This window comes from Perca fluviatilis, chromosome 19 (genome assembly GCF_010015445.1).
Source record: "Perca fluviatilis chromosome 19, GENO_Pfluv_1.0, whole genome shotgun sequence".
In the NCBI taxonomy this organism is placed as follows: Eukaryota; Metazoa; Chordata; class Actinopteri; order Perciformes; family Percidae; genus Perca; species Perca fluviatilis.
This window is the reverse complement of record NC_053130.1, coordinates 18,410,917-18,437,293: the sequence shown is the minus strand read 5'-3', so window position 1 is coordinate 18,437,293 and position 26,377 is coordinate 18,410,917. Positions and strand designations below refer to the sequence as shown.

The window sequence follows — 26,377 nt, the reverse complement described above, 5'->3', positions numbered from 1 at the left end:
ACGAGATGAAGTGCCCTTTCAGGGAAGATGTGATGTAGTGCACTAATGGGTGCCCTTACAATGAAGAAAATGCGATGCAGTGCCATATAGGCTGCCCTACATGTTAGAAAAGTTTCTGTGTGCTGTTGCTCCACCCCATGCAGCTGGTATATTTTTGCCCCTGCCTCTCAGACAGCCTGAGTGTGCCACTGCAATTGTTCATGCTTGAGATAAATGAATGAGCGGATGGATAGAGGGATGGGGAGCATTATTGATGCAAACCCTGATATAATGTAGGAAAAAATGGCATCAAAAACAGATTGCTTGACAGATTGTGACCAAATGCCATACTGTAGTAAGCGAGCAGGAGTAAGGCGAAAGGAGGAAAGAGAGAGAGAGAGAGAGAGGAGGGAAAAGGGATAGACACAAGGCTTTACACAGCCAGTGAGTATTTATAGATCAGATATAGTCAGAACCTCTGCCTGGCAGCAGCAGTGTGCTCCTCATTGCTCCTGCTGATGTCTCTGTACACATCCGACATGGCTCTGACTCAGTGGAGAACATCAGAAGAGGTGGTGTGATGGTGGTTTTAATGGCAGAGAGGCAGGCTGACGACCGAGTGAGATTCTGCATGAATGGAACCAGATAGATATGGTTACACTTACACACATAAATACACCACAATACGGTGCACACATATGTGAGTACTGTAGTTACTAAGGAAAGTGTGAGGAACGAATCAGGAATGACCTGATAATTAATAACTCTGATTCGAGGATGAGTTACTAGAGAATAGACAGAAATATACTATATCACAGAATCATTAGTAATGGTTAGTTCACTGAATCATTAGGTACTGATTAGCTCACTAAATCATTAGGTAGTGGTTAGTGTACAAGTAGCCCATCTGTGAATCATGCTGAGTAATTACTACAGTAAAATGTCCCTCATTACTTCATGATTATCTGACCCTAACTTAGGCTACCTTTTGTGGCCCACATCATTATCTACTATAGCCATCGATTTGGAGTCATTCACGATTCATTCATTATCTGGGTGTTCCGGATTCGTTTCTCATTCATGTGTAGGCTACATTTGTTATGATCTCCAAAAAACTATCCAAACTAAAGCATTTTATGTAAAAGATTGAGATACTTTCTGTATTTCTCTTCCTCTCTCTATGTGTTTGTACTTAAGTGTGTGCGTACGTTCGTGCGCACGCGCGTGCCAGCCCGTGTGAGTGTGTCGAACAGAAGCGCGCTTGGTTCACTCAGCTCCTGGATGCCGAAAGCGCACACAGAAACAGACACGGGGAATAGCAACTTGCATGTCTCTCTTCTCTTTTTAATCTATGGCAAATCAGTTGTGACTTGTTAACGGTAGTAGGCATCATCCGTGAAGGCAAACAACAAAACCACAAATAGAATCGCCAACATATCAGTTTCCTACAGTTTCACATTCCGGCGCACACGGTGAAAATGAAGGCGAAAAACCGTGACCAAAGCCTGTCGGACTCCAGAGAGCTGGACGGATCCTATGACCAGCTAACGGGTGAGTAAACCGGCGTCTGAAACACCGGTGGATGCTGTATGATTGCCTGCAGAAAAAAGATTCAATACGTAAGCTGATATTCTGAAAGAGCCCGGTCCACCTAACTTCAGGAGGCTTTGAAATATCACAACCTGTCCACCATCACCAAACGAAAAATAACTGAATGTTTTTTTTATACATATTATGTTTATTTGTAGGCTAGCCTACTGCAAGTTTGTAAGTTTATATCATTTTTTTTGTACTTTAATTTCCAGCTTCCATGGTAACACCATCTTGCTGTTTTATTCACGTGGTTACTGTGTTACCCAACTAAAGTATAGTGGAACGTTTATAGTTTTATTTCCTAAGGGAAAAAGGACGACTATTTTGAAAAAGAAAAGAAAATGCAAATATTGAATCTTTTAATGTCAGTGTTGCATGTCAGTGTGGTTGCATAATGCGGTGCGTAATGTTGGTGAATGATGTTTTTTGTCAACAATTTCAAGACAACAGTGTGATTTTTTTTATTTATTTTTTTGCTGGCCTGGCTCAGCTATGGGAGACCACCTTATTGTTGCTGGCTTGGCTGTTGATGCGGGGTTAACACCTTTCTGACCGATCTGATGCTCAAATTGTGGAGCAGATTCTTTGTTTTGGTGTGATATCACTTCTTCTCTCATATCACCTTTATCTGCCAAAGTCTGGGCCTGTAGTAGAATAGCTCTGTCCTATAGCTATTGTGATTTTCTCTCTCTCTTTGTGGGGTGAGCGGGCTGATGACAGTTCAGTTTCAGTTTTGTAGCGATAAAATTAAGCAGTTCACTGTGACATCTGAACATACCTGCACATACCTGTGCGTTGTATGTGCTCCTTTGCGAGCAGAGCACTCTCTTGAGGTGTTTCCCCGTTACAACAGCCTCCCATTGTCACATTATAGTTCACAGCTCTCCCCTGCTTATGTGAGCACCGTTTGCCAGTTGCCAGGGCCAGCTGCCTAAATAAAATGCTTGCTTTATGCCTGAACACATCTCAGCCCTGCAGAGGGAACAATGTGCCTGTCCAGACAGCTGTGTGCCTCTGGCTCAACGGGGACACTATAATCTCATTTGCACAAGTCCACGCATTAGCAGCGAAGCAGCGATTTGTTACACATGTAATGCATCCTAAATTAAGAAAAGATTGCAAGGTGTCTCACTGTTAGCGTGTATGCCCAACAGACATGCATTATGTGGGTATTTTCTGCTGGGTTTATCTTTGAATATTTTTGTGTGTAAGCATGTGTGTGGGTAGCCTATGCACATGTGGGTGCGTTTAAAAAGCAGCAGCAGGGTGGACCAAGTTATTCAGTGTGGTGAAGCAATTTACTCCTGGCATAGTTTTTAAACTTTTTCAAAGCTTTGAATTGCATGGTTAATTCATCTTTGTAAGACGCTGCACCTCTAAAACATATTTAGCCCTGATGGTTGGCATGGTTATTAGGGCTGGCTCTTGCCAATAAGAGTCACTGTAATGAAGATGTGATGCAGCTAAAGCTGTGGAGATATAATGTTGTTCTTGTAATTATGGCATTTTGTATTATTATAGGCACAGCTGACCGCAAAGTTTAACTGTAACTGTGAAATTGCGTGTGTGTGCGTGTGTGTGTGTGTGTGTGTGTGTGTGTGTGTGTGTGTGGGGCAGAGAGAGAACAGGTGATTCTCTGCATAATCCCCACTTAAATGGAAAAGTATACAGTGTGATGTGACTTGTGAGAATGGATTCTTAAGTGTTTTTTTATGTGGGGAGGACAGCTACAGGTGAGTCACTCTTCTTACTTAGAGAGCGAGAGAGAGAGAGAGAGAGAGAGAGAGAGAGAAAAAGCTGACCTGTGTTGCTTAAAGGTAGTGTGGGTGGTCTCCAGTCACCATTTTAACGAAATGTAACCCTCTAGAAATAACTCCCTCTCAGCCTTCTACATTGCACTGAAGTGCGCTCCACTGTGTGTGTGTGTGTGTGTGTGTGTGTGTGTGTGTGTGTGTGTGTGTGTGTGTGTGTGTGTGTGTGTGTGTGTGTGTGTGTGCGCATGTGTCGGAGTGTGTGGTAGCCTGGCATTCCCCGTTGCGTTTAAGAGCACCGGCTGAGAGATGAGAGGTAATTATAGAAGCGTGCAGTAATCTCCTCTTCCACCTCAAAAGCCACACTCAAGGGGAATCATATCATATCACACTCACACACACACACACACACACACACACACACACACACACACACACACACACACACACACACACACACACACACACTCATTAGGTTTCTTAGGTGAAATCGTTTTTACTTTACCCAACATATTCTCACACACACATGCAGCTCTTAATAAGCAATTATAGCTAGGCTATAAGTCGGCCAAAAACAGAGAGCCAAACTGGAGGGAAGAGGTGTTGAGGTGAAGGGTTTTAGCTCGTCTGGAAGCCACACGACACACACCCCAACCTACTGACCAATGCAGAGCCCCGATGGTGAAAATCATAATTTACAATTGCTTGACAACCCGATTCCAGGGCTGAGATCGCCTTCATAATTGAGCCTGTCAGAGGGAGTTTTGCTGGGAGTCACGTTCTCGGCATGACAGTTTTTGCTGCTGTTAGAATCCTAATGGCCACTGTCACTAATTAAAAGCCTTAATTTAGTGTTTCATCTGATGTGCTGGGACATGTGTGACACACGTCACCTCATCAGGGATTCTCTCTGGGTTCCCGGGCCCGCATTCCTCCTGGAAGTGCCAAAATTGCTGATGTGAAATGACTGGATTCCTAAATGAAGGAATGCTTAGAGTGGTTCACTTAGGCTTATCTGTCACATTGGTTACATCATTGAGGGAAGGAAAGAATGAAGAAAGACAGGAAGGAAGAAAAAGTGCAAAGGAAGGACACAATCAAAGTTAGGTTGTAGACAGTATTGCATTTGCCAGGCAAATCCTAGCGATCTTTTGTAGTCTGGAGGCGATGTTTGCCCTATTATAGAAGCTCCTCCTGCCAATCATATCCTGCTAATGCACAATCCATCAGTAGCGTCCTGTAACGATATGGGAGCTGCCACATCAGACCTGAGTTCTTTCTGACATTCAAATTGGTGCCTCTTAACGTAAAGTGGATTGGATATTTACATGTAGAAATGAAGGAGTTCAGTCTGTAATTGCCTATCCATTCTTTCCTGTCCTCTTCTTAATGTCCGCACTGCATTGCTAAATATTTTGACTGACAGTCCTTCCTTAAGCTGCACTTTCTCTTTTTCTCTAACTCTATCGCTCTCCTCCCCCTCACTCTGTCTCCACTCTCACAAATCAGATTACATAATATCATATATATATTTCTGTCTCTAACAGTGTCTCCAGTGTCTCACTTTCTGTGTCCTGATTCATCCCGCCTCTCTTTCCATGCTCTTCCCTTTTGTTTGCTCCCTATACGATTGCCTCCGCTTCTTAGCTTTCCCGTTACCATTCCTCAAACTAAATTGCCTCCCTGAAGCCACTCCTGCTTCCCTCTTCTCCAATTCTTTCAGGCCACAGTGGGACCAGTAGCTTAATGGGCCTGGAAGCCAGAGTCAATCCTAACGAGTTTTAATCTTTGACCGAATCTACGGAGGGGGTGTGCAATCGTTAATTATAATAAGCCCTGCTCACCTCTCCCTTGGCCCCACCCCACTCCTTTCCCTCTCCTTCCCCCTTTCTCTGTGAACACATTCATTTATAAATGCATGCAAGGAGAGGAAGAGAGGAGGGCAGAGGATGAAGAACAAAGATTAGAAGACGGAAGAGTGGAGCAGAATTTGTCTGGAAAAAGTCGATGGACATCTGAGGATAATGGTAAATAAGGGGCAGCGAGGAACAAAAATTGCAAACGTACAAGAAGTTTTTACCCCTCAACATCAGTCTGACGCTTTTTCCTTGTCAGAGATATTTATCAACAAGCGACTGATTGATTGACTGACGGAAAGTGTCTGAGTGTGACAGAGCCCTGTTTCATTCGTTGTGTGTGTCTCTCTCGCTTCACTGTACTGTCACTTACAACATCTGATCCGCACTAAAGGATGATTTTCTGCCGATTAGCTCAGCCATTATCCATTAGACTGATAGTACCTCATCAGTATGGGGAAGAGGAGAAACCAGCAGATAGCCAAACAACGTTACTGGGTTTTACAATGTAGGTCGCAACCCTGATTCACTTTCTTTGTGCACTTTGCCTCATTTTGTATGTGAGTGTATACAAGAGAGAGTCCTTGGATGTCTCGGATTGAAGCTACAGGACCACACAGTGTGTGTGTGTGTGTGTGTGTGTGTGTGTGTGTGTGTGTGTGTGTGTGTGTGTGTGTGTGTGTGTGTGTGTGTGTGTGTGTGTGTGTGTGTGTGTGTGTGTGTGTGTGTGTGTGTATGTGAAGCTGTAAACATATGTGTAGAGGATGTCTGAAGAACATGCACGACTGCCATTGAAAGGATCTTCTCTGGAGGAGTGTGCTGGTGTGTGCTGCCATCTTACTCATTTGCTGCGTACATATGATTTTAATAATGTTACTTTCCCCTCCTGTGTGTGTGTGTGTGTGTGTGTGTGTGTGTGTGTGTGTGTGTGTGTGTGTGTGTGTGTGTGTGTGTGTGTGTGTGTGTGTGTGTGTGTGTGTGTGTGTGTGTGTGTGTGTGTGTGTGTGTGTGTGAAAAGTAGAGACATGCAAACGAGCAGACAATAAGTGACTGTAATTTAGTTGTGAACAGGCCCGCTGAGGACATTTACTCTATTTATTGAAGGTTCTTCAGTAACATCTTCAGTGTGATTGACAGCAGATGTTGAGGTGATTAGAGGAAGCCTGGGTTTGCTCTTGTCAAAAGCAAAATCTCTCATGCACTTACACACACATACAGGCATAAACACACACAAGCAGGGGTTTGGCCTGAGGGATGACAGTGCGGGAGAACACTGCAGTTGGTCCTACAATTAATCAGTTAGCTCTGACAAAACTTTGGACAGTCTAGTCAATAACACACAGGCGTGCACATTCCCACTAACACACACACACACACACACACACACACACACACACACACACACACACACACACACACACACACTACAAACCGACACATGCATCTACACGTACATATGCACGTTCACAGCTGTGAAACGGTCGGAAAAGAAAGCACAGTGGGCAAAGCCTGGTCAATATCTGTCCATTAGCCCACCAGTCAGGATAAACTCAACATCTCTCAATGCATACAGTGTCTTACTGATAGCCCAATCAAGCCAAGTTAAATGCAGAATTGCTGTTTCTGGTCAGTAGTGATGAAAAATGATATTGTTTCCATGCCATACAGGTCTTATCGGTCAGGAGAGACTAACCTGGACTGGTCATTGCGCCCAATCTTGCAATCAAGCGCAATTGCCTTTGTACACCGGCGCATGTATCATTCCTTTTTTGCACTCGACGCACAGCAGACTTTTCCCTCCACAGACGCACGTCGGTAAATTAAGGAATGTATTTGCGGTCCCGGGGGCGGTTCAGCGAAAAGAGGAGGCGTGTTCAGGCGCAAATGTTCCCTGGTGCTATTTTGCAGTTTCAGAAAACAATTCCGCCACAGACCAGGAAAAACCTGGTCTAAAGTCAGTGGCGCGATATTCAGATGCTATTTTAAGGGTGCATGCTTGGCCATAATGTAGCGTGTGCACAACGCGCATACACTTTGCTTCTCTCATCTACACGGACGCAGTAGTTCCCATTTTTGCAAACCATACATAATTACAAGGAGAAATATTACTGAAAATGTGCTTCAGGTGTTTGGATAGGTCAGGAGGCACTCAAAAAGTCGCAGCATTCTTTGTGGCTTGTTGTGTTTTACACAACATTTCCATGAATCATGGATGTGTTGATGACATAAATGAGAAAATATTAGAGGACTTAAAGAGACGTGAACTACGGCGGGATTGGACACTCTGGCGGGATCTGGTCCGGGAGTGGCAATGCGCGATGCGCTCCTGGAGTGGGTGGACGGAGATGGAGTGGGGGGAGGAGGAAGGGTCACAACAGGAGCAGGTGGTGTGTTTGGAGGCCCACGCTCCATGGCTGCAGCAATCCTCTCCAGACTGTGGAGATGCGCCTGAGAGGCTGCAGCAACATCGCCACCCGGTCAAGACAGGCATTTATTACTTTGCCGCATCCCGGACGCAATATTACGAATCCCACTATGGCCACGCCAAGACCCGCCCTTCAATAACTTTTATTGGCCAGGCGTCCATGAGAATGAAAGGTAACGTAAGCCCATTTGTTCAGGTCCTATCCCCTGACCAATCGGCTATCCTAACCTTAACCACTCGAGGTGAAATGCCTAACCCCAACCAATCAAGCTGCTTCGTAGGGCGGGTCTTGGCATGGCCATAGTGGGATTCGTAATTTTGCATCCCGGACAGCTCCTGCTGGCGTGGGCCAGGCAAATCTGCCGTCATAATAGCAATCCGCCATGGAACAAGCACGCCTGCGCCTGGGAATGTGAGATGACGCTCTGATTGGTTTATTGCACGTTACGCCCAACCACACCTAGCTACTTCAGACCAACCCATTTTAGATTTGCGTCGGGCACAAGAGTCATTTATCCCGCCGGTATAATAGCAACAGCGCCCGAGATCCGCCTACAAAGCTACTTGCGTTTCACGTTTGATACTTGCGTTTCAGATCGTTAAAATAGGGCCCATTGAGGTAAAAGGTTACACATTATTCTGATTTTAAGGAAAGTTTGAGGTTTAATGGTAAAGCAACTTGTATCAGCTTTTACATACTAGGCAACCTCCAAATTTCTGCAAGAATATTACTTCTTGTTTATCAAAACGGACATTGACAGCCATTAAACACAGTTTGCCTTGCTGATTTCTGCTGTAAATTGTGTGGAAAGGTCAAACTAAATTAGCAAAAATGATACAAGTAGACGACATCTTAGACGGAGAGAATCCAATTTGAATATCCAGTCAATATTATTAATTGATTTTGTCTCTTTGTATGGTGCTGTTGGTCAACATGATATGTTCAGCATAATTAGCTTGCTGACAGGCCTAGCGGCCCTTGCCCTGGCCCCGAAGGGGCTGCCTTCATCATTGCTCCTCTTTCAGCCTGAGGCCAGATTGTCAGAGGGGACACTTCACGACAACTTGGTCTTTATTTCTCCCAGGACAGATGCTGAAGTCAGCCAATTCCGCAACCAGCTAAATATGCAGTGTGACAAGGCAGAAGGAAACAGGACCACTTGCATTTTAGAGGCTACGATATGGTTCAAGGTATTACAATTGTGTGAGGGAAGGTTATTGAGAAACGTTGAAATGCTGAGCTGAGTATTTGGTGTTCAGCCTCACGAAGCAGTGTCGCTGTGTCCTGAATCTACTGTTGAATCGGCCTGTACTTCCTCTGAGGCAGGCACGCCAAACTACTTACTTGTAAAGACACGGCCTTTATAAGTCCAGCAACATATTTGTGTACTTGAAAATCCATTTGCTTTAATCATCTCCATTGCACACTGCTCACTCGGGGGGTTTGCTTGTTGGCCACGGGGCTTGAAAATCCTATTCCCCCCACGCTATCTCCCTCTGGCACTGGTAAACCTATTACTCACACAGCAATCTAACGTTACATAAGTGCTTCTCTGCAGTCACCATGGCCTGGCACCAGAATTCCATAAGAGTTAATGGAGTCAACTAATCAACATGCATACACACAGACACAGACGCATACAAACTCACACATGGGCAGGTTTGATTGATTGGTGGAGTGACAGCCATGACAGCAATGGGATCGGAACCGACCTGGAGCAGCGCCACAGCCACTGACCTTACCATGGACCCAAACTTAATGTTGTATATAGAGTGAAGAGAGGGGACGCACTGAGAAAGAGAGAGGGAGGTGACAAGGTCGAACAGTAAAGAAAGAGAGAGAGAGAGAGAGAGAGAGAAACAAGTGGAGGAAGTCTAATCATCAAATTGTACTCTGATACAATGTTATAAACAAATCTCCCCTGAGATGTGATTAAATCAATTATGGCAGATCCAGGCTCAGTTTTGCATGACACATTATTGACATATGTTGAGGTATGATGAATGGTAAGGCAGCTTCCAAATCAGCTCCTTAACACAAACTAAATTTGATGTGTCAAGTTTATTGTACATTTAATTTGATCATTTGATTTTGGTAATTATTGGTCGTACATTGTACAAAAGGCGAAATTATCTGACAAATACAAATTATTAAACACCTGCTGACATTTGATTGAGTCAATGTATTTAAGCACCTGCTCACATTCAGGGCCTAATTTACTAACACTAGCGCAGTTTGCGCTGCGTCTGTTTATGCGAGTTCGGTAATAGCGCACGCTATGCTTCCACATTTTGCGTAGTATTTATCAACCCTGACACCCATCAGGCAATCAGCGTCTTTCTCCGCCCACTATACCGTAAATTGCACTGTAGCAAAGCGGTACTTGTGCTATGATATGACTGAGGGCAGACTGCGATATTCCCACTGCTGATGCTATGACTGTTTGAAATGATCCTGATGCCAATATTTGTAATGTAGCGAGGGGTTTAACAACTGCTGGAGTGGGATGTGAACGCTGAGTGGGAGATTCAATTTCATCTTTGATTTCTTCCAGTAACTCTAATATTGCATGGCTGCTTGATCTGTAACGCTAAATGATGTTGTGTTCACTGACAAAGTGTGATTCTTGTGTTAAAAATATTTTCAGTCTCGCCTATGTCTTCGTCTTACTCAAATTGCTGTTGCCATTTCACCAGCGGCATAAAGTTCTACGAGGAAACTCGATTGCGGCTGGTTTAGACCTGCTTTTAAGAGGCGGAGAATTTCCCCCGCAGAATAGAGGCGTGCTCTTACTGACAGTCTTTGTAAATACCACGGAATATATAATTAGGTGCACTTTGCGCTTATCCTCCCACCTTTTTGGGTGGAACTCCCACTTTCCCCACGACCCTCCCACGAACGCATATTGAAAGCGCAACTTGTCTCTTCTCGCTCATGTGGCAGGCAATCTGCGATTTTACCCAAGTGCGCCCTGTTTGTAAATAGCCCGCATCGGTTACATCCGTCTTTGCGACCAATTAGCGCCTGGAGACAGGCGCAAACGGCTTGATAAATCTAGCCCTCAGTATGTGGCATTTTGTTAGCAATGCTGCTGTGTTAGCTTAAATGGCTGTTTTTGTGCCATTGAAAGAACTAACTTGAATTTCCAGTCATGTAATTGTGCTTTTCATGTCAACATGTCTGCTGTGAAAAAGGTCTATTGTGGAGGATTCCAACAGCGGGACGTACAACAGTCTGCCGCTAAAGCTATGAGCTAAGACAGTGGTTCCCAACCTTTTTTCCTTGGCGCCCCCCCTACTTATGTCTAAGAAAACCTGAGCCCCTGCCTGTGGCAGCAGTTCCAAATAATTTGTTTAGTGCCATGCAATCAAAAATACCTTTTCACAAGTTCAGTAGGTGCATTTTCCAAAAGAATGCTTTAATTCTGAAAAATAAAGTTGGTCCCCCACGAAACTTACGCAATGTCTTTTAATATTATTTCTTAGATATGTAGGCTACATACCAAGAAAGTTCATGAATATTAACTGAGATACCATTATGTTGTGAGCAGCAGGCCTACGTGTGCTGTTGGCAAAATTGTGTCTAATCTGTCTGTGTCTATGTCTGACCTGGGCTGTTACACGTTCACGTTAAAAAGCGTGTGCGTGCATGAGCACTACGGTCACGCGCAAAGTGTCCCGGTTTTAGTTCCGGGAAATCTGGTCACCCTATCGTATGATCATTTAAACGACTTTTATGACAAGGTCAGGGAGAATGGGAAAAATCTTACATTTCTGTGCAAACTTTGCCCACCGGCTTTCAAAAAGAAAATCCGCACTTCAGTCACATCCCCAGCAAACCTGAAACGGCACATTGAACTGAAGCACCCGGCTAGCCTTTCAATTTTGAAAAATAATAGCTTGCAGCAACATATGGGAAAAAAAGAACTATAAACTAGTTCATTTTTGGTACAGTGAACTTAGTTCAAAATGTTGAAGTATGAACTATGAACTGAACTAGTTCATTTTAAAATTTGTGAACTGAACTTTGTACTAGTTCATGTATAAAGTGAACTTTCCCAACAGTGGATGTTACTTAACAAAGAAGCAGTTCCTTCACTATTGTTATCCAGAAAGATTTGACCTCAGATTTGATTAGTAACATAAGCTAACAGGTTGTGAAGAGGCTAAACAGCTGCTTGTTTACAATTCATGCTAGTTGCTTTTGTTTACTGCCAGTAATATAAAGACTCCAAAGGCAGCACAAAACAACTCATGTATTATATGAAAATGGACAACAGTGCTTGCTTAGCAACATAGTATTTTAGATGAGATTACTTATTGTAGCAGGTTATCTAAAAAAATGGCACTCGTTGGAGCATGTTCCTACATTTCTCAGTTTGATATAATATTAATACAGACATCTCTAAAAAGCAAACCAAATAGGGACATTTCTGTGTCTGTAGCTATTGAGGAGGAGAGGGGGGGGGCAAGGTGGAGGGTGGGGGTGTGGCCTTGACCAAATACCACTTTGCTCGTTTGAAAGCCATGATGTCTCTCTCTCATGGGTGGGCCAAATTCTCTGGGCGTGCAAAGCAGAGAAAGGGGAGGTAACCTTGCTCCTTATGACATCATTAGGAGCAAGATTCCAGATCGGCCCATCTGAGCTTTCATTTTCTCAAAGGCAGAGCAGGATACCCAGGGCTCAGTTTACACCTATCGCCATTTCTAGCCACTGGGGGACCACAGGCAGGCTGGGGGAACTCATATTAATGTTAAAAAAACTCATAAACTGAAGTTTTCATACCATGGGACCTTTAAGTTGACTGCTATTTTGACATGCACATCCCATCCAATGACCAATTTTCTATCCTACCACTGTAACTCTAGACTCGAGAGCTGCTCTAAAACCTACAAACATGGTGGACAAATGAAATTAAGAGAAGTTATGTACATTCATATAGTTCATACACTCCACCTACTAACCTTCTTATGAAACAATTTTTTGAATGTGTGGGATGCTTAGGACATTCTTTCACCTGACCTGCAATTTTAGCTGTGGCCACCAAACCTGTTGCACAGTGCGGGGCCGTCCTCAGCGGCCTGCTGGGGCCGGGTTGTCAGACTTCCTGACAGCTTGGTCTTATCTCTGCCCTGGAGAAAATAAAGTCAGCCCAATTCTCAACCAGCGCCAGGTAATTATTTTTTCCAAACATTTTGAGGAGCTTAAGGTGGACAGGTGGAGATGAAAACAAACAACAGGATAAACTTGTAGGGCGTGAGTTACTTTTGTATTTATGACATAACACAAGATAAAACGCTGACTGAAAAGGCTTTCTCTGTATTTGATGTATTTGCCATGCGTGACCAAGTGTGATGACTGACATCCACAGCTTACTGAGCAGTAGTGTAAATAATATTTATTTTTCCAGTGTTTTTAATTTTTATTGAGTCAAATATTGTAGTACAGACAGTAACATAATTGAATCAGTGCTAATGTTTGTAGGAAAGTGAAAGATTACAATCATTAATCTGTGTAAATAATGTTAAATGTTAATATAAAAGCAATAATGAAAAGTATACTGAAGAAAGTCATAGAGCATCTGTCTGAAGGTTGTTGTTTCAGTCGCCATCTCTTTTTTTCCAACCACAAGATGTTTGCTTCTAATGAGGGTGAATTAAGGAGACACGGTGTGCACGTTCTGATGCACACTCAGAGAAAGTCATTAAGAGGGGTAGGCCTAATGATTATTAATGAGGCCAGTAGAACAATTCATGCACTGAAATATGGCCCTGTGGTTTCCTTCCTGCATGTTCATGACTGAGAGAGGCTCTGCTGGATTTTGGCATCAAAGGAGACTTAATAATGGCGTTCCTGACTCACTGAGTAGGTTAAGCACAGTTTGGGGATTGAGCCAGTTAATTAAAGTTTCACTTTTATTTGCATTAATATGCCTGGAAGGTTCTCACAATGTGTTAACATTCCAATCATATTGTTATTTACTGTAGTGGATATCTGTATGCATGTGATATACTGTGTCAAGGCTGTGACAATGAAATCCTAGACTGTCCTTCTACTTTGTAGAAGTAATGGCATAACAGCTCATTCAGCATCCTGTAATATAAGTAGGAATCTCTTTTATCCATAAAAATGAATCTAGCTTATCAAATTAATCGTTGTGAAATGGAATCTCCAGTATTTGAAGCAAGTAGCTTGTGAAAAGTACATAAGTAGGCAGCACCTGTCATTTTAATGAGATGTCCAGTGTTTCCCACAGGTTGAGAATTTACTTGTGGTGGCGCAGGATATGATGGTGTGTGATGGCTGGATACAGTAATAAACTAGCCAAACAGGTTTATGAACTATTTATTGAAAACAATGATTACAACATGAACAACATCTAGTTTAGAAAGAAAAAACTATTTACATATTAAACAAATCAGGCTAAAAGATGATACAGATGAAGTGTAGCCTTTGATGTGCTTTGTCAATTAAATCTGGTTGGTTTGTCAAATGTTATGGTTCAGCAGATCAAATAGCGTACCTGATTACCCGGATCTAAATGTTATGTATTAACAACTTAACTTTAAAACTATACTATGATCCATACAGACAGTTATGTTATTATAAATCTCAGCACTGTCTCCTCCTAACTTCTGTTAAATCATATAAGACTAAGGCTATCTAAAGTTAATTATTTTTTTTGTTATGGATCATTGTTCGTTTGTGTTTTGGGATACTAAACACGCTGTTTTGTACTATACATATCCGTGTTGCATTTATTAAGGTCTTATCTCAACAGATTTCTGTCATTTAAACATCTCTGAATTGTAGATTAAAACTTTTATAGCCCAACTTAATTAAAATGACGGGTTTTATTTGGGCTTTAGTCGAAAAATACAGTTAATGAATATGGGCATGGAGAACAACTGAAGGCTTAGTTAGGAACGATTGGCTTCGGTTAGAGTGGAGCAGACTGCCGCGGAGAGGGGTAACAACCAGACTCTGATAAATGATGTTCAGGGAGCTTTCACAGAGGTGTGGCTGCGGCGTTTCTACGGTTTATTACTACAGTCCCACGGCAAGACCAGCAGCAGCATCCTACTACGACCGATAGCCTCTGAGTGAAGCATTGGAGCTGTGTGTCATGCAGGCGGAGCACAACTTCAAGAAGGGGAGAGAATACATTGTTGATTGAAAAAAATAAATAAATGTAATTCAGATTTTATCTACCTGGGCAGGTCTCAATTTAGCTGGGCGGGGTTGCCAAGTAGAACCTACTGTATGTATGGGAAACCCTGATATATATTTAATCAACACGTCATATCCTCTACTGCTCATGTCATTTTCACATTGTAGCTACAGATTATCAACATTATTTAGGCCACTCAAAACTTCTCAGCACTAACTAAACTAAACTGAAGGTCATTACAGAGCTCTAAGGTTTGGTTATTCGTAAACTTGGTTACTTGTAAAATGTAATATTGAAAGCTATCCTAATTGATAAGTGATTCGAAAGGATTTGGATTCAATGAGTGGATTCAATGCTGTATTACAATTTTATAAAATGATGTTAAACCCCAAGGTTAATAAAATAGCTGGATTTTCTAAGCTCTGAGGCTGACCAATCACTTTATCTCTCCTTACTCTTTTTTTGTTATTATTAAAGAGTAATATATAAAACACGAAGCAGCAGATCATATCAGCTGTAGCTATAATTATATAAGTAACTTGCCAAAAGGCCAAAATTATCCTTGGCTATAAGATATCTTTGCTGGTATCTGTATTCAGCCAAATATTGTTTGGGTCAGGGTCACCATGTAAGATGCCTCTTTCTGAGAGCAGACTGTGTGTTTTGCAGTTAAACGAGACAGACAGATGACTCTTCTCTGATTGGGGCATTTCATTTTCACTTGTCAGAATCTCCTAGTTAAACTTTTATCACTGTCATATCAATAATTTGAGTTTATCTACTGAATAGTTCGATATTGGGACCTCCAATAGTTGGAGCAAGTAGATTGTGAAAGCTGTGCAAAAGTAAGTAGGCCACACGTGGACATTTACACGAACTGCCGTGAGACCGGGTTGGTTATTTTAATGTTTCAGATGCATATTACTTACATATACTTACATTACATACACTTGCTGAATCAGTAGGTAATAGCCTACATAAATTAATTTATTCCTTGTTTAAGATTTGTTAATCAAACACCAACTTATAAGCATCTAGCATTTTATTGTACCTTACTGTATTTAAGTTGCGCTTAAGTTGTACTTGTTTAGTGCGTGGTAGCAGTAGCTGCATTTGGAGGTCAGGCTTGTGTGTTGTGTGCACTTTTGTGAATGTCTTGAAGGAGTGTTTGTGTGCATTTGTAGGAGTGTCTGTGTAGTACAGTACTATCTCATTGATATTCCTGAGTAGATCTTGACATTAGGGAGTCATTACAGTTTGACAAGCGGGAGACAGAGGCTTATTGCAGGTTCTTCTCAGCTCTTCTCTCACCTTCACTTTTCACCCTCCTTAGTTTTCCTCCTCTACATGCTTTTATGAATGATAGGCAGTAACAGTGATGATGTTTTCCTTCTTGACCCTCTCTTCTCTTCTCCTCTCTTCTCCTCTTCTCGTCGGAGGTGGAAAAGGTCATTAGAGTGGATGTAAAATTAATAGTTTCAGCCCCAGCTCTCATGCCTGGGTGGGCACAAGTCGTGAGTGCACTGGGCACAGTAATGGAAAATAATGTGTGTGTGGTGTGTGTGTGTGTGTGTGTGTGTGTGTGTGTGTGTGTGTGTATATTGTTTGTCACTATGGGAGATTTATTCATATTAGCCCTTCAGCTCAGTGCGGGCGGCAGGGTGAACTCGGATTAAGGTAGTACAGTTAAAGAAGCGAAACATGTCTTTCTGCCTGTCAGATGTTATCTGCAAGAGATGAGTCAGTCTTAAAGAACATAAAGTATGTACAGTATAGACAGGCCATCTGGAATATTTCCTCAGTGAATAATTTCTAATGTAACAATCTGCCCTTTTTTATCATTTCAAACTTATGAATTTTTTAACATTTCAGTCTGGTAATAGTGGAGCGGGCCAATGTGAGAAATCTGCAAAAAGAATCACAGACAAACAAATCTTTGAGATTACATGTTAATATAATGATACACACGCATATGTTTTAGGGCTGTACCGAATACCACTTTTTGAGCTTCGAAGCTTCAGTGCTTTTCAACAGGGAATATTCGAAGCTTCGGCGGCAGCAGCAGGGGAAACCAACATTTCCGACCGAACCTGAAGACAGCTTTATTTCATGTAAAAAGAGACGAAGCGAGAGGTGAAGCGACTACTTTGTTGTTGCAGGACACATCCTGGGCAGTTCAGTGCTTGTGTTTCGTTTTTTACCTTCATAGTGTTTAAACCTTTTTTTTGTAGTAGCGATCGGCAGTGATGTTTCCTGTTACGTCATGGGACTCGCACGCACGATACGGACAGACGAGTCTGATAGCCGGTTAACAATACATGATTGTCCAAAAGTTGAATCGGACTCAACTTCATAACTATCAAATCACCTGAAATCGACACCATGCTGCTACAGTATAACCATACAGACCTCTACACACATCAGACTGCTTGCTTGTAGCGGACATTTAGCTAGCAGCTTAATCCCTACAAAACACCACAGTGACTTTCAGCCTGCATGCACCTTAAAACCCCCCGAAAAAAAACAAAAATATTATTCAAATCTCAAAATTCAAAATCGAACACCTACCCATCGAACGAATATTTGAATATTCGGATCCAGCCCTATATGTTCACTAATCAGGTAAGTCTTTTGTTCAACCTGTGACAATGATTGTCATGTTTGCTGAATAACCTCATCTGAGTTGCAGGAGCTTTCATGTGCAGCACATTAATGTGAATAACTTTGAATATTACAGCACATTGAGAAACATTGGCTTATTCAATATGCCCCTTTTGAATGTGTGTTTAATTTTCAATTCTTGGCCATATGCTAAAAACATCTTTGAGCGTAGTGTGAAGCAGATCAAAGATTCATCGTTTATGAGAGACCAAGAAAGAGTAGAAGATGATAGTCATCTCTAGAGGCCCTCTCAGATGTCCCTCTGTGATAGTGATTGCGGTATAAAACTGAAAACAGACTAAGTCTCAGATCCGTTTTTCTGTGAACCTCTCCTATTTCTATCAAAGACTTCCAGAAAAAAAACAAAAAAACATCTAACATGCAGTTAAATGTGATCAGGGCAAGCAGCCAGACAAAAACACACACATCCACACAAACACACATAGTCTGCAGGCAACAGCAATTTAATAAGCTCAAATACGACCCTGTAGGTCAATTGTTTGACTAAAATGAAATAACTTCAAACTTGGCAGGCACCAATCTCAGCGGGTCTTGTATCTTCTGTTTCTTTATTATTTATCAGACTTTCCAGGCTGTTAAGCCAAATCAAAGTTTTATGGACTAATGCAGCATCCTTTTAGAGAGTAGGTTCCATCTGTCAGTCAAGTGACACACGCACACACACACACACACACACACACACACACACACACACACACACACACACACACACACACACACACACACACACACACACACACAGGTGAGACTGATGCCCGATGATCTGTTGATAGGGAACTATAATGCCACAGCTGCTCTCTGTCAGCACCTCCAAGCAGTTAGAAAAGAACCTCTGTCATCACTCGCCTGCCTCTAAGTCTGGTTTTATGTCAGCATATTGCCTATGGGAAATGTGTTTACCTCTTTCATTTTGTCCTTGGATAAAATGCAGTATTACTAAGGCTGGACAGAGTGGATGGGGTTGGTTATTGCATGGAATTGTACAGGTGTCCATGAACAAGTCGTTCTGTCTTTTTTAATGGTACACAATATCCAAAAATAGGATAATCCTGTCTAGTCTACTAACTTGCAGCTACATGACTCAATGACGGAAGATTCACTTCCTTATACTACGTCGGAAAGCTAATGATAATGTCATGTTGTTGAAACATTTCAGCATGTCAACCTCTGCTGATATGCTTACTGCTGAGTTATTAACATGGGTACAGGACACTGGGAATACATAATTTTATTATTAGTATAATTGTCAATTGTTTTCCTCTGTTCTTCCTTCTTTCACACAACAGTTAATGTACTGTATGTCTGTTGGTTTTGGGGATTTGGAGACAACTATATAACGTGTCATTATGAACCTCCGCCATTGGTAAACTGGGTCACAGTGTACTTGGGCAGCTGCTAATATACAGCACAGTGTACTGTCAGTTCTGGATGTGTCTTACTCCCAACCTTAGTCCCTCTACTTTGGTCCTTGGAGGACTGTTTTCTATAAAATCTTTATGGCGAGCTTACATTAGATATAAATGACATTGATGTGTGCATCCAATTTTAGTCTAAGGAAAGACTGCATGTGTTATATGTGTGAGAGTTTTGCGTGTTTGTGCCCCTGAGTTACAAACACATAATGTGCTCGATCTGTAACGCAGGGAAACTGTGCTCCTTCCTGTTCCTCGGTTCTCCATCTCCTGCTTTCTTTTGTGTTCTAAGGGAGACAGTGACAGAGGGAAACACACATCAAGGAAAGCCTGCGACAGATTGTGTGTGTATATGTGTGTGGGGGGTATGCCTTCAACAGAGACAGAAAGGGAAACAGACAGGTGTGTTTCTCTTTCGCAAGTCTGCTTCGCCTACATTGCTGTGCCTTTACAGAGATAAATTGGTCCCTCTATGTCTCAGTTTTTTACAACCTTCTGCGCTGCTCTTCACTTAACTTTGAGTTAGACAGGCGGTCTTAAGATAGAATGGAACAATGAGGACTGTGCTGCTGCTCTGCTCTAATAAGCAATGATTGGTACTTTGTGGTTTTTTAAAAGCTAAAACTTTGATATAAGAAGAGCTGAACAAAGCCTGCTGATGGGCCCTGCTCCCACTGCTCATTATTGAATATGCATGATGCTGTTCTTTCTCTAAAGTGCGTATTAACATCAGTAACCATGTAAAACTAAGTATAGTCTTAATATTGTGTTGTAGTACAATTCAGTATTATGTGAAGATTGTATTAAAACCCTTGCCGATTCAGCTGGAAGAGCGTTAGGGTCTGTTGTTAACAAACTTAAAGTATGTAAAGACCTTGGGTACTCTACTTATTCACAACTTTATGATGCATGTGTTTCCCCCATATTAACTTATGAGTCTGTGACTTGGGGTTTTAAAGGATCTAAAACAGCAGACTCTGTTCACTTGCAGCATGTACACAATCAGAAGTAAGTTACTTGCAAAATTTGAAGAAATGTGGTCAAAAGGCATTCTGCTAAAACCAAAACTACGAATTTATATTCAAATCAAACATTACTATGGTCCTGAACTATGTTACAGCAAACTTAGCGAGAAGTCAGAGGTCCTTGGTGGCTCAGTTGAGAACAGGAATCCTTCCCCTTGCCCTTGAAGTAGGGAGATTCAAAAACATCCAAGAAGATAAAAGGTTGTGTGAACTAGGAGACGTTGAGAACAAATCACATTTTCTTCTGTATTATCTGTATTATGATGAGTTAAGAACACCGATCTTACATGACATGTCTGTCCAAAATCCTGAAATGTTCTGGTGCAGGATGATGACCAATTGGAGTGGTTGTTTAAATTTAATATTTAGTGGGCGACTTTTGTTTCTAAAGCTTGGCAAAAAAGACTAGAAGGTTTATTTCCTCAGGGTATGTGGTTACTTTGGCATCTGGTCTTTTGTCATAGGTAATGGTGTCTTATAAGCCCGTGTGGGCTGAGCATATTTTATTGTGTGCATGACACAATAATAATAATAAAAGAAATCATATTCATATATATGATTTACCACAATAATTTGTGAACTTTTCATACGTATAAAACTTTCCAGATATCTCTCCAAGGAAAACGTATGTGGCACAAAGGAGCTGATGCCTTTAATGTGTCTTGCACTGCAGTATCAACAGTTCTTTCTGTAATAAATACAAGAGAAAAATCGGGTAGTTAGCATGAGCAGTGATGGTCACCACAGTTGACCAGACAAAAGAAATTGCATATTATGGTGAAGCAGTCTTTGGAAAGTGCATAAACACCTCAGCATTGAAAGGCAGAATCTCATAAATTGGCACTTTAAGTGTGTGTGTGTGTGTGTGTGTGTGTGTGTGTGTGTGTGTGTGTGTGTGTGTGTGTGTGTGTGTGTGTGTGTGTGTGTGTGTGTGTGTGTGTGTGTGTGTGTGTGTGTGTGTGTGTGTGTGTGCGTGTGTCTGTGTGTGTGTGTTTATTATTTTCTGTATCTCTCAGGAAAAATTAGTTCTATCCAAACATACATGCACCCAAGCCAATACACTCAAATCTCAACCAAACACTGTGTTTAAAATTTGACGCAAAAATGAGGAGAAATGACAGCAGAGAGGGACTTAAGGGAATAAGTGTCATACTTCAGACAGCGAGTAGCCTACAGACTGTAAATGTAAATGTTCTCTTGTAGGGAATGACTCTTCCATATATAAAGTATACATACAGTGTGTGTGTGTGTATATATAGTATTTATATATATATATATATATATATATATATATATATATATATATATATATATATATATATATATATATATATATATATATACTGTATATATATATATATATATATATACTGTATATATACTTTATATAGTAAGAGTATACAGAGGTTGTATTAATTAAGTTATTAAAAATCCAAAGCCTATGTGAGACACTATAGTCACACTATAATTATAACAATGTGATAGTTAACAAGTACAGAGCATGGATACGTTTGATTCTATGAATTTACAATATAAAAAGTTTTTAAAGGTTTCTTAAAGTCTAACAGTTAATAAAATGGAGGCTTCAAACATTTAGTGTGTGTGTGTGTTTGAGACATTGAGGAATATAGAGAGATGCTGATCGGTGCTCTCTCTTGGCACAAAAATAAACTGATGTATATTTGAGGATCCTCTGTAATGCTGATGACACCTTTTGTCTCATTTGTTAGTCAAAGTTCCGTCTTGGCTCGGTAGGAAATCCTTCTCCCCTCTCCCTCCCTTCTCCTCTAACCTGCCTCTCTTCTCTGCTGAATTTGTGACCTGCATTGTGGCAGTGATGACAGTAAAGCTTTGACAATAATCCCCTCGCCTCTGTTCTCCTCCTCACCTCCTTATCAGCCCCTCGCCCTCAGCCTGCACAACAAAGACTGTTTTCTGTCACAAGAAGACAGCCACTGTGTCAGTGTCAAAGTATAGGTTTCCACTCAACTTACTCAAGTGAGAGCACTTTCAAATTGTATTATGGATGGAAGTGATACGCTATGGTGCAGTCAGATATAATGAGTTGTACACACATAAACACAGAACACATTTTTGCAGGCAATTTTTAGCATCACTGTCGAAAGATTCCTTTATACCATGCATCTCCAGCATCATCCCCTCCCCTTTACTCAGCCGGAGTTCACCTTTATCATCCTGAAAACGCAATCACCTTTAAAATGGTTGACAGTGATAATGCACGAAAGGCCATCATAACTTTAATAACCACCCATGAGGAAACTGTATGAAACGAAATGAAGCATGTAGAGTTTTCACTTTCGTTGAAATTGTCAGACTGCCAAGCTGAACTTCAAATGAACTCCTGCATTGTACTTTTCTCCCTACCTTTTGAAGCCAAAGCTGTTTTTCTTAGGATGCGCTGTTCAGTACATAATGGGCCAGTTCTCGTTAAAGACTACTTCTAGCTGCGAGTCGTTCCACTTACAAATAGGTATTTTTCTTGCCAGACTTTCATTTTTTCTGTGGTTGACTGTGTCTTTCTGACCTTGCTAAAGTTTGGCATTTTGAGTAGATCACTTTGAAAAAGTTATAGCCAGATGGGAAATAAGGTGCAGTAATGGCATCGGTTAATGGCCCAATATGAAATTTCAAACACACACCCACATACACACATACACACATACACACAGACATGTGCCTAGACATTTCCCTGTGTGGGTCTTATAAAACTGTGACATTTCTCTGCCGTTCACCTCCCCCCTCTCCTCCCCATCCTCTCATCCCATCTTCTTCTCCTCTGCTCCTATTCAGCTGCGTCCTGATGGGGGAGCTTGTTTGTCTTATCGCCCTTCGCCAGCTGTGGTTCGGATCGGGGATCTAGAGGTCCGTCTTTCCCTCAGCCCTCCCCACACTAAAAGAGAAGGAGGACAATGATTTGGCATGCTTCACACACACTCTTAAATAATTCCAGCTCATATGCATTCACAAAAAAGACACACACTGACACATGCACACACTCATGAAGCTCATCCGAATTTCATGGCTGCAAGTTGTGTGAACCTCAGAGGTAAAATAACAGTATTTAAGAAGAAATATTGTCAGACTCCTTTAAGCTGGCTCTTTCCCCTTTACACTGTCATTAGATGCTCGCTTTGCTAGACTCCGTAATGCCACCTGCCTGTGGCTGTTAATGACTACAGCCACTCTCTATTCCCCCATTCTCCTCACTCACTTAAGCACCTTAATGAACCACCTGTACTGTGTGTGTGTGTGTGTGTGTGTGTGTATGTGTGTGTGTGTGTGTGTGTTGTGTGTGTGTGTGTGTGTGTGTGTGTGTGTGTGTGTGTGTGTGTAAAACTGCCTGACGGTTGCCTCCTGTGTATATGAGCCAATTGTCTTTACTTACTTCTCTCCTAACGACTACTTTGAAATGGGCATAAAGAAGGTGGAATAGAGACAACTCTGGCAGGTCCTTTAAAATTCCCAGGCTTGAATACACACAGAGACATTGGTTTTAGTTTTAAAATGGTCTTTATATGGCTTTCATTTTACTAGCAGCAAATGTACATTCTTGTTTAAGGCAGAGGGCCCTATTTTAACGATCTGAAACGCAACGATCTGAAACGCAACTACCAAACGCGGAAAGCAAGTAGCTTTGTGGGCGGATCTCGGGTGCTGTTGCTATTATACCGGCGGGATAAATGAGTCTTGCGCCCGACCCAAATCTAAAATGGGTTGGTCTGAAGTAGCTAGGTGTAGTTTGGGCGTAACGTGCAATAAACCAATCAGAGCGTCATCTCACATTCCCTTTAAGAGCAGGCGCGCTCGTTCCATGGCAGATTGCTATTATGACGGCGGATTTGCCTGCCGCACGCCAGCGGGAGCTGTCCGGGATGCAGCAAAGTAATAAATGCCCGTCTTGACCGGGTGGCGATGTTGCTGCGGCCTCTCGGGCGCATCTCCTCAAGTCTGGAGAGGATTGCTGCAGCCGGAGCGTGGGCCTCCAAATGCACCACCTGCTCCTGTTGTGCCCCTTCCTTCTCCCCCCACTCCATCTCCGTCCAATATTTAAACCTGATATTTAAACCTGCATTATTTCTTTGCCACTAGGGGGCAGAACAACAAACTGTAAAGTCAACATATTATCACCGTATGCAGTTGATATGGCAAGTATCATTAATTTTGAGTTGTGTATGCAAATTTAAGTCCAATATTCAGTCTCCCTTAAAATCTGACTCCTGAGAGAAATATGTGATTTTTTAGCTGCTAAACGCTCCACTGCACTGCCGTTTGGTGCTAAGCAGGTAGTCTACAGTGGGATGCCTACTGCTGGATGTTTTTTGTCAAGGTTTTGTGTTCGTCAGCCTTTTTTTGGGAGGATTTACTGCCCCCTAGTAGCCAACAAATGCAGCTTTAATGTTCAGCTTTAGTGTGTTCAGCAGGATGGAACAGATTGCCTTTTAAAAAAAGTCCAACTTTAGCAGCTGAAGTTAATAATTGGACTGTCTCTCAAGATTTTTTTTCAGACACTGCCTAATTAAGCCCACACAAACTTCTGACAGTTTCTCATCACTCTCGCTGTACTCTGGCCTTTTCTAATAAACTTGAGCTCTTAACAGGTAGTGTAGCTGGTGTAGCTGACAATAGTGCCTTTGTTTATGCTGCTCTCCACGTCACTTTCAAATTACCCGAACACCAGAGGCAGTGGTTGCAATCCACTGGAACCTCTGTTTATCAAATACAATTCATTCCCTCTGTCTCTCAGCATTGCCACAGGTGGGGACTGTGTTGTGTTGTTGAACACACACCCTCAAATAGTTGAAATGTTCCAGCTTGTTATATTTCTCTTAAAACTAACTGTTGTTTTTGGTGTGTGCATGCTTTTTCTTTCTACATTTTGATATCAAGTGGCTATCTTTTGTTTTATTATTAATGTTGTTTCTTTGACATGCAAATATATTCACATGGGCACATGGTGTTAATTCTTTCTTAAACAATTGCTTTATTCAGCCTAATATTAAGAGAACCATCTAAACATCAACACACATAAGCCCAACAGCTAGCAAAAATCCAGTGGCATTTAATACTTTGAATGGCCGACACATCACACATTCTAATTCCATGTATTGGACCGTTTCATGGTTTCATAACAAACTCTGAGATTAGGATGGTGTCAGCTCTCTAAACAAACACACGTGTGTATTAATGTCCTTACCATACTGATGGGTTTTGCCAGGCTTGTAATGTCTTTGAGATGTTTGCTTGAATAAAGGTTATCTCAACAATTAACCTTGTGCGATGAGGGAAGGAGCAATATAAACAACAGAGCAGCAGCCCCTCAGTAACGGGCAGACAGTCTGCGCCTAAGCAAACACAGACATACCGATATATAGCTTGGCACAAAGTCACCTGGGCTTTGATTTGAGGTGGCCGAAGGCTTTGAGGGTTGAAGTGTGTGACCCACTTCATCATATCCTGAATGCCCCTCTGAACAGAAGACTCAATCCGACGAAAACCAACACAACAGAGGAGCTGTACCCCTTACGAGCCCTCGATAAAGGCCAATACAGCTGCAGCCAACAGCTTGGAGGCAAGATATCTTCATTATTGAACACCTGCTGGGCTGCTGCAGAGCTCTAGCTTCCAGTTTGCTGGAGTATCTGAGAGCTGAAATCTTTCTTGGGTTAGTTAAGGGATAAATTAGATTTGAAAATGAAAACACCAGGAGGCGATTTTATTAAAATGAATAGGAAGTTTGGTAGATAGAGATCGAGCTGGCTACAGGTTTATCAGCTGCTTTAGTCATAATATGATTACAAACACCTGTTTTTTTATGTGTGACAAAAATGGCCACACTTCTATCTCTTCCTTTTATTTCTTAAAAATCCTAGACATTATTGTTATTGGAAGTTTGGCGAAGTTGAATGGAGACATTAAGGCAACAATCTTGTTCCTATTCATAAACCACCCCTGTCCTTTCTGTGCTGCACTTCTTTGAGACAAGCAGGCTGTGGAGTTTGCATGAAAAATTCACATGACAATAAGTATTTTACAGTATATCTCATTCATGCGTAACAAAGTATCTTCCCAAATAATTTCAATGGAAAATATAATGTAACATCTACTATGGGAAAGCTAAAACAGGCTAATGATAAACTGTGAGTTTAAAGTATGATGTTGTCAAGCTCCCTGAGCCAGGCAAATGTGTTTCACATATTACCTGGATTTATAACTAGCTTTGAGAGTGCCTACTGTGCATGCATGCACATGGATATGCACAGTTGGTGTGTTTCATCACAAGAAAACTCTATTCCCTTCCATATCCTCCTACACAACACTACAGTATGCTCTGCTATACAGTCAGTGTGCAGGATGCTGCTCCATGGGGAGTTGATCTTCAAAGTAACAAGACGGCAAAGTCTGTCCAACACACAAAGTAGTACAGTAGGTGGCAGAATGGCCTTTGTGCTCTAATGTTACAC

At 41.8% G+C, this 26,377-nt stretch overlaps 1 protein-coding gene across 3 annotated transcripts in view; it reads left to right on the top strand.

The window, feature by feature from the left end:
• The first annotated feature begins 1,241 nt into the window (after window positions 1-1,241).
• The window catches only part of LOC120547843 (Kv channel-interacting protein 2), a 100,108-nt gene continuing 74,972 nt past the window's right edge, over window positions 1,242-26,377 (top strand). The window contains exon 1 of one of the 3 annotated variants that reach the window (XM_039783554.1): window positions 1,242-1,530. In XM_039783554.1, the coding sequence (XP_039639488.1) occupies window positions 1,458-1,530 (73 nt within the window). In that variant the 5' untranslated portion in view covers window positions 1,242-1,457. Of the gene's footprint in view, window positions 1,531-22,919; window positions 22,963-26,377 lie in introns of those variants that run through there. The other 2 variants (XM_039783562.1, XM_039783559.1) reach the window with 2 other exon arrangements.